This window comes from Rattus rattus, chromosome 6 (genome assembly GCF_011064425.1).
Source record: "Rattus rattus isolate New Zealand chromosome 6, Rrattus_CSIRO_v1, whole genome shotgun sequence".
Taxonomy (NCBI): Eukaryota; Metazoa; Chordata; class Mammalia; order Rodentia; family Muridae; genus Rattus; species Rattus rattus.
In genome coordinates this window covers 98,162,860-98,172,642 of record NC_046159.1, presented here as the reverse complement: position 1 = coordinate 98,172,642, position 9,783 = coordinate 98,162,860, and the positions used below count along the sequence as shown (strand labels likewise).

The window sequence follows — 9,783 nt, the reverse complement described above, 5'->3', positions numbered from 1 at the left end:
CGATTTGAGAAAGCAGTTACTTCAATTCTAGTGTGGAAGGCAGGAAAAGCCGCAGTACTTGGTAAAGTGTCCCTCTGGAGATGTGGTAGGGAAGAGGGACCAGTAGGGAACCGTGGACCATTTCTATAGCCACCGCTCCCTAGTCTGTTCTAACTCCCAAATAACCCTTTCTCAGCCGTCAGAAAGGCCACTCCCACTGGCTCACCCTTCCTCTGCTTCTCTCCCACAGGTGCCGCCTGACTCCAGTGCATGGACAGCCCTAGCAATAGCACCATATCCCGTGGCTTTCTCCTTCAAGGCTTTTTTGAGTTTCCGCATCTGAGGCCCCTTCTCTTCCTGGTGCTGTTGGCTGTGCACCTGGCCACTTTGAGTGGTAACCTGCTCATCCTGGTGGCTGTGGTCTCAGTGCCCAGCAGGCCACCCATGCTGCTCTTCCTTTGTCAGTTGTCAGCCATTGAACTCTGTTACACGCTAGTGGTGGTGCCCCGATCTCTAGCCGACCTGAGCATGCCTGGCCATGGCAGGGGCAGCCCCATCTCCTTCCTGGGCTGTGCTGTCCAGATGCAGATGTTTGTGGCACTGGGTGGGGCTGAGTGCTTCTTGTTGGCAGCCATGGCCTATGACCGCTATGTGGCCATCTGCCACCCACTGCGCTATGCATCCATTGTGACCCCAGGTCTATGTGCACGACTGGCCCTGGCCTGCTGCCTTGGCGGACTAGCAGTATCCGTGGGACTTACGGTGGCAGTGTTCCACCTCCCTTTCTGTGGCTCCCGCCTGCTGGTGCATTTCTTCTGCGACATCACCGCCCTGCTGCACTTGGCCTGCACACGGAGCTACATAGATGAGCTGCCCTTGCTAGGAGCCTGCCTGGTGCTGCTGTTGCTGCCCTCAATGCTCATCCTGACCTCCTATGGGGCCATTGCCTCTGCCCTGCGCCGCCTGCACGGTGGTGGAGGCAGACGCAAGGCTGCCTCGACCTGTGCTTCACACCTGGCTGTCACCTTCTTGCATTACGGCTGTGCCACCTTTATGTACGTGCGGCCCAAGTCCAGTTACTCCCCGCGACTGGATCGCACACTAGCGCTGGTTTATACCAACGTCACGCCACTTCTATATCCTCTTATCTACAGCCTGCGCAACCGGGAGATCACTTCTGCCATTCACAGAGTCCTGGGGCTCCGTGGATCAGGGTCTATGTGAGCCCTGATAACTGGCAGGGGCCAAGACAGAGTGGGGAGCTCCCACATGCTGAAGTGTGCCCTAGTGTAAGACTCCTGGGAACTCAAGGGTGAGATTCAGGAATAAGAACTTGGAAACTGCCTGAGAAGAGACACAGGGGGTAACTGTGTCCTTCATTCCATCCTGGAGGAATATCAAGAAGTGGAGAAACCTTGATCTACATTGAAGACATCCTTTGATCCATGTCAAGTTTCCCCCATAATTTCCAGGCCTGTGCAAGCCAGTGACTGACTTAGACTCTGCCTGTGTTTGGAAGGACAGATGTGAAGAGTAACAGCATATGGAGAGAGTAGCTTGGAGACCACTTAATGATGCTAGACTTGTCAAGGCTGGGGGGAGTTGTTACAGAAGGTTTCTTGGGGCAATAGGTGGCTACTTGGAATACTAGAGGATAAGTAGGTGTTAGCCAGAAGAGAAGGATGGAAAAGGCACCAAGAACAACTGGTTAGCAAAGGCTGAAGCAAACTGAAAAGGATCCCAGCAACGGCCGGAGGATCTGCACTGTGAGCTGCTGTCCTCCCCTGCCCTTTGTGCGATAGCTTGGATGCAGTGAGACAGACATAATTGGAAATCAGTTTCTAGCTCCTGTGTGGGAGGCAATGGAAACTGGTTCAGAGTTCCTGCATAGAAAATTAGATGTTGCTAGAAGAGTAAGAGATGAAGAAGTAGAACATCAAAATCTGGGCAGAAACTGGGGACCATTTCTAACCCAGGTCATTTGGTTAATGGTGTGCTATTGCTGAAATGAGAGCCCAGGCACAGAAGCCATGGAGGAAAGACCTTGTCACTCTGTTTTGGTATGTGACTGGGACAAACATGGAAGATCACGATAGAGCAGAAAAGACACACACCCAAGGTTCAGGGTGCAGGCTCAAGAAGATGAATCAATTGGGGATTGTAGGTGGCTGTTGAGACTATGGGTATAGCGGGCACTAGGCAGGGAACATAGATAAATGGAAACGAAGAGGTTGAGCCAGTACCCAGAGGCAGATACATGCACAGAGATAGAGGTAAGGAGCAGTCAGCAGACTAGAGGGTTGCTCCCTGGACCCGAGTCTTCCCTCCATCTTTCCAGACTCAGTTGGCTCAGGGCAAAGTCTAACTGATCCACATGACCAGACACAGGTAGCAGTCATGAGAGGTGCCTGATGGGTATTAAGCTATCTAAAACGGCTTTTGGAGAAGTGATTGAGTCACCTGGAAGTCCACTGACAGCCACACATGTCCTACTTGTTAACCTGATTCTCCTTAACCCCCACTGTGAATGCCTACAGGAGCAGGAGGTGGTAGGAAGAAAAGCACATGCTGTTACAGACCCTTTCTCCCATAAGCAGCAGAGTCTGAGGACATTACAGATGTTTTCTAAAGACCATGCGTACATAGACTTGCTGTCAGAATGACTGATCATTATCTCAGGGTGACTGCTGCGGTAACCATCATCCAGGATTTTTGAAGGAAACTAGCATAGGGGTCTCAATGACACATTTGGCATTCACTTTTGAGTATGTGGGGGTATGTATATGGTACAAACACACTTGTACATTAAGGAAGTGACTTAGCAATATGACGAGGAGAAAGAGGTGACAAGTGGGGGTCTGTAGCAATAATCCACAGAAGAGGGCATAATGGTCTGAACTAGCAATGCAGTGAGGATGTGGAAAGACAGGAAGAGATGAGGTAAAATGTAGTAAAGACAGCATATACAACTGTGGGAAGGTAAAAATAGCTGGGTACAATAGCTGGGTATAATAAATAATAAGGTTTATACATTCAAGCACACAGGAGGAGAAGAAAGATTGAAGATTTAAATCTGAAATACACAACCATAAAATGTGCTGGAAAATTACAACAAAAATAAAAACACCAGCTACTTAGGTATTTACCCAAAACTCCAGTGTCTTCCTAAACTCCTAAGTAAACCCAATGCCAGCCTGAGCAACTCAGTGAGACCAATACCCCCTAAAAGTTAATAAGGAAAAGGAGGGTTAAAGACATAGCTCAGCGAAAGAACATTTCTCTGGTATGTGTGAAGCTCTAGGTTCAGCCAATAGACAAGCAAACAAAGCTTCTCCAACAAAAAGAAAAGTACAAACAGAGTTCCCAGTTGACATATTAAAGTCTGTGTTTATTTAAAAGTGATTTGATATAATGTGTATATATGTATGCTTATGTACATGTAAATATAAATCAAATAAGAAAAATATGAAATTTCAACAAATCAATACCTAATAATAATTCTTACCCACACAATTGTTTCCTACTCCTCTAAATAAGAAATAAAGACAAATACTCAATTCAGAAGGTTACTTTATGAAAGTATTTTTTCTTAAATTCCAACTTAGCTAGCAACAAAACCTTTTTAACAATAAAATTTCACTTGATTACTTCAGCAATTCTATCTCAGTGTACGTTCACCTCCTACATCCTCGTTTCTAGCAATATTTCTCTTCTTTGACCCACTAATTTCACTTCTTTTTTAAAAAAATTATTGAAAACAGACCTGTCTTTCATACAATACATCCTAACCAAACTTTCCCCTCCCTCTACTCCTCCTAACTCCCCTAATCTCCCCTTCCACTCAGATCCACTTCCCCTGTTTCTCTTCAGAAAAGACTGTAGGAAAACAGGACAGACGCGATACAATTAAGACAAGGCAAAAGCCTTCAAGCCACTGGGGCTGGACAAGGGAGCCCAATAGGAGGAAAAGAGTACCAAGAACAGGCACACACACACACACACACACACACACACACACACACACACACACACACACACACAAGCTAACAGTTATAACATACATATATGGAGGACCTGGTGCAGATTCATTCAGGCCCCATGTTTGCCTCTTCAGTCTCTCTGAGTTCATATGCACCATGCTAGCTGTTTCAATGGACCATGTTCTATATCCTTTCTGATTTCTACAACCTTTTCATACCTTCTTCTACTAGATTTTCCATTCTCCTAGGTGAGGGATCCAGTGAAGACCTACAATTTAGAGTCTCTCTCTCTCTCTGCATAAAGTCCAAATGTAAGTCTCTAAACTCACTCCCATCTGCTACTGGAGGAAGCTTCTATGTTAAGACTGGTCAAGGCACCAATCTATGAGAATAGCAGAGTATCATTAGGAATCATTTCATGGATTTATTTTTTCTGGTCAAGTTTAGTTCTACCCTAGGTCTTCATGTTTTAAAATATTTCTTTACACAAAGACTGAAATGAAGTAATCCATTTTAAGGGAAGTAGAGTATGATCAAGCAGATGTTTATGCCCCCATCTCTTACACGTTAACTTGAAGAAGGAAAAAATACCACAGCTGGTTGCCATGAGTATTGGTGATACACTTAGAAGAGGGTTTGCTGTTATTATCAAAAAATTACTGGCAAACATAAAAAAGAAGCAACACCTCAAAAAAAAAATATTGCACAAGTGTAATCCATGAGCAGATGACCTGCAAAATCAATCTCTTTGTGGAATGACTGACTTTCTGAATGTTTAAGACTTTGTTCGTAGATTAATGAAGATGCTACCTATAGCTTCTCTATCCTTCCAAAGAGTAAGAATACAGTTTAGACTTCTATCCATGAGACCTTTCAGCTATTCAGTCAGCTAGTATAAAGATATGTTGAGCCATTTGGCCACATTTAACTCTATTTTTTGGAGGATTTGATGATGTTTAGACAATTATAGAGAAAGCAAAATGTGGTGGTTTGTATAAGTATGGCTCTCATGGAATCATGTATTTGAATGCTTGCTCACAGGGAGTGGTAATATTATAAGATATGGTCTTGTTGGAGGAAGTGCGTCACTGTGGGAGCAGACCTTGAGGTCTCCTATGCTAAAGCTCTGCCTAGTGTGGAATCCAGTCTTCTTTTGCTGCCTGTGGTTCAAGATGTAGAACTCTCAGCTCCTTCCACACTATGTCTGCCTGCATGATGACATGCTTCTCACCATGATGATCATGGACTAAACCTCTGTGACTATAAACCAGCTCCAATTAATTTTTTTAAATAAGAGTTGCTTTGGTCATAGTGTTTTTTCACAGCAATAAAGCACTAACTAAGACAAGTTGGTGTCTGGGACTGGGGTATTGCTGTGATGGGCTTGAATATGTTTTATTTGGAGGAATGTAGAGTTTGAGACTGTGGATTAGAAGAGCAGTTGAAAGCATTAAGTTGGACAAAGTTGGCCATTCTAGTAGGAACATAGAAGACAATGGTGCTAAGGGTGACTTCAACTGTGGGGGCCTGGATCAAGATGTTTCAGGAAAGAACTTTTGTATTACTAGAGAGTATTCTTGTGTTATTTTGTTGAAGAATGTGGCTGCTTTGTGCCCTTGTACGGACAGTCTGCCCAAGGCTAAGGTGAAGAGATTTAGATTAGTTTCATTAGCAATGGAAATCTTAAAACAACCTAGTATAGAGAGTCCTACGGGTCACTCTTGTAAAGAGCATTTTGATGACATGCAGCAAGCTGTAGAAAAAAAATACAAAATTTTTGGTTCAATGATTAAAGACGTACTACCAGGACGTGGTAAGAAGCTAAAGCCCTGGCTTAAGGAGATGAACAGATTAAAGATATTAAATGGAATTAAGGGAGTGGCCACCTAAGGACAAGATCCCACCCAGCTAACCTTCCATCTTGTGAAAAGAAATTAAAGTTTAGGTCCAGGCACAGTGGTACACACCTTTAATCCCAGCACTCACGTGACAGAAACATGCATATTTCTTAGTTCAAGATCAGCTTAATCAACAGAGGAAGTTCCAGGATGACCAAGTTTAGGCAGTGAAGGAAACCATGAAAAACAGAAAGCTGGTGAAAATGTAACTGAATGATGGGACATATTCCAGACCCAGCAAGCAATGGAACCTGGCAGCTTTGACCATATGGTTCTGGCTTTGCAATCAAGGATGGAAGAAAGGGGTTATAGAATCTCCTCCCATGACTAAGGAAAGCTGCTGAGGCTACACATGTGTCAGTGGTATCCCTGAATGGAGGCCTAGAAAGGCCGTTACATGAAGCTATCAAGGTGAAGCCCAGAAGGTCTTGGAAACCCCAAGATGTTAGAAATGCCAGAGTCATGGTATACCTGCTGAGGAAAGCTGCTAGCAGCCCAAAGGGGAAAAAAATGTCTTGCAGTCAACAAAGCTGAAAGGAGCTGGATATTTGAAGAGCATTTTGACATCAGACACGGAGACGCAGAATTTGCAGTTTGCCCAGCTGATATTTGGTCTTGCTTTGGTCCAGTATTTCATCATTATGTGCTCTTCCCTATCTTTTAGAATGGTAATGTATATCCTGTAGTATGATATGTGGGAAGAATGTGATCTGCATTCTTATTTGATTTTATGGGAGATTACAGTTAAGAGATTGCATGAATCTCAGAAGATACTTCTAAGTTTGGTCTTTTAAATATCACTGATAGACAATGGAGACTTTTGAAGTCAGACTAAATGCATTTCGCATTGTGTTATGTCTGCAAGCCTATGGAGACCAGGGAGTGGAATGTGGTTGTATAAATAGGTATGGCCATGTAGGCTCAAGTGTTTGAATGCTTGGTCCTAGGGAGTGGCACTCTTAGGAGGTGGTTTTGTTGGAGTAAGTGTGGCCTTGTACAGTGCTATACTAGGCCATGTGTGAGACTTATTAGTAGCAAGAGTTGAGCTAAAGCAGCATGTAATTAATTATTGACATTGCTATCTCTGAATTATTTATTTTTTAATAAATAATTTTAAGAAAATATTTTTATCTATTGAAAAAATATATAATATAGTTTGATCTTACCCAGATCTTCCCATCTCCCTACTTACCAACTTTCATAGTTTCTCTCTATTCCTCCCTTCCTCTCCCTTCCTCTCCCTTCCTCTTCCTTCCTCTCCCTTCCTCTCCCTTCCTCTCCCTTCCTCTCTCTCTCTGTCTCTCTCTGTGTGTCTGTCACTTCTCTCTCTGTCTCTCTCTGTGTGTCTGTCACTCTCTGTCTGTCTCTGTCTCTGTCTCTGTCTCTGTCTCTCTCTCTCTCTCTCTCTCTCTCTCTCTCTCTCTCTCTCTCTCTCTCTCTCTCAACAAAAAGACATACAATCAAAGATCTGCACAAGTCCAAAGCATACAAATTCCCCAAATCCCAGCATGGAGAAGGGGAAATAGATACAAAGTACCCTCTTAGCCATGAAAATATTTACAACTGATACCTGCTGGGTCTCCAATGGGGTGTCATTGGATATGTCAACCACACTCTAAGACAGGCCTCAAACTGGAAAGTAGTTGGCAAACACAAAAGGAACTCAATGGGGCTTGTTCGTTCGTATATTTGTGGGCTTTTTGTTTCATTTGATTTTGTTTTTGGTCAAATCTTTTAAACAGTAAGCTATTGACTGTTTCCCTATGGGTTATTTTATTCCTTATTGTCTATCAAATTTCCCATAATAATTATATATACTTAAGTATGCACACACAAATAAAAATACACAGCTGAGTGTGCACACACGCGTGCACAGTCTTCACCTACAATCATATAATAAGGAGAAGGAAGCCTGGATCCAGCTCTATCAGGAAGGGTATAATGGTCCAGAAGCAGATGAAAAAGCTATATTTATGTAGAATGAGCATTGGTATCAGTCAGCAATTCAAAAGAAATATTATTGTCATTAATAAAGACAAAGATATGGGAATGAAAAAGTATAATCTACATTGCTTTATGACAGATGACTAGTGAAAATAAAGTTCCTTGATATGACTGTCTCTCTGTATTGCTTCAATGTGTCCTAATTATTAAAGAACATAAATGGGCACAAATTTAAATATATGCAGTCTAGAAAATATCCAAACATTTTTATCCACCCAAATATGCAACCAATAACTGTTTATGGTGCCCCATGCCAAGAACTGAACAACTGTGGACTCAACAATAATCAAAATGTTAATGTACCCCTAGCATCTGTCCAGATAATTAGAGAAATAAACTTTGGACTTGAAAGGAATTTAAAATCTACACTGCTCAACAGAAAAAAAGAAAAAAAGATATTGCAAACTGCATATATACTACACTGGGTGGAAAATACTGATACAAGATTCTGTAAGAAAAACAGCTAGACTTTGAGTAGTACAAGCCTTGGGTTATGATAACTTATCACATAAATAATGTGTAAGACCTAAAGCCAAAAGAGATAGCCAGAGACAGGCAGAAGTGAAATGAGAGTCCAGGTAGAGGGAATAGCATGTATAAGCTCCAGGGCCAAACACGCCATGGTGTCTTAGTCAGAGTTTGTATTGCTACACAAAACATCATGGCCAAGAAGCAAGTTAGGCAGGAAAGGGTTTATTTGGCTTACATTTCCACATTGCTGTCCATCATCAAAGGAAGTCAGGACTGGAACTCACACAGGGAAGGAACTTGGAGGCAGGAGCTGATGCAGATGCCACGGAGGGGTGCTGCTTACTGGCTTGCTTCCCAGCTTTCTTTCTTATAGAACCCAGAACTACCAGTTCAGGGATGGCACCATCCACAGTGGGCCCTTCCTCCCTTGATCACTAGTTGAGAAAATGTCTTACAGCTGGATCTCATGGAGGCACTTCCTGTTTCTCTGTAATAATGCCAGCTTGGGTCAAGTTGACACACAAAACCAGCCAGCACAACTGACTCCTTGTCAACTTGACACACAAACACATCACTATTAAGCCTCGACCCTTACTTTCTTACTCATCACCAAGATTTAAATAACTTTAGGAATCCCACAGTCTTTACCTCTTACATATTAAATTTTCAATCCCATTAAAATATTCAATCTTTTTTTTTAATTCAAACTCTTTTTACAATTTACAGTCTCTTAACTGTGGGCTCCACTAAAATACTTTCTTACTTCAAGAGGGAAAAATATCAGGGCACAGTCACAATCAAAAGCAAAATCAGATTCTAACAGTCCAATGTCTGGGATCCACTCATGAACTTCTGGGCTCCTACAAGGGCTTGGGTCACTTCTCCAACTCTGCCCTTTGTAGCACACATCTTATCTCCTAGGCTCCAGCTGCCTATACTCCACTGCTGCTGCTGCTCTTGGTGGTCATCTCATGGTACTGGAATCTCAGAAACATTGCTGTCTTCTGCTGCAACTGCACTGCACTTTCACAAGTGGCCTCTCAAAGGCTCTTTTCATGAGGCTAAGCTTCAACTTCCTTGGATGACCCCTTCAGTCCTAGGCCTTCAACTACCACTGAGGCTGCACCTTCACCAATGTTCCTGGCCTCTCACAGTGCCAAGCATGTTTCTTCATGTTTCAAAACAAGTACCTCCTGGGTGACTCAGGATGACATTACCAAATCTGGCTGCCAATGTAAGATACAAGAGTGTCTGCCTCTGGAACACGGTTTCTAGTGCTCTCAGGAAACACTACCCAGAAGATTTCACCTTAGCGATGCTCGTCTCTTCTTAATCACTGCTAATTTCTTAGCTCCGGGTAACTAGCATCAATCAATCCAGTAATACAAAGGTTTTGCTTCAGTAGTTCTGGTATCTTTGTTAATCACAGATGATTCTTCAGCCCCAGCTAG

At 43.0% G+C, this 9,783-nt stretch overlaps 1 protein-coding gene across 1 annotated transcript; it reads left to right on the top strand.

The window, feature by feature from the left end:
• Positions 1–249: 249 nt before the first annotated feature.
• Positions 250–1,203, top strand: LOC116902868 (olfactory receptor 10AC1). The gene has a single exon (XM_032905198.1). The coding sequence runs from the start codon at positions 250–252 to the stop codon at positions 1,201–1,203; it is 954 nt and encodes a 317-aa protein (XP_032761089.1).
• Positions 1,204–9,783: the final 8,580 nt, after the last annotated feature.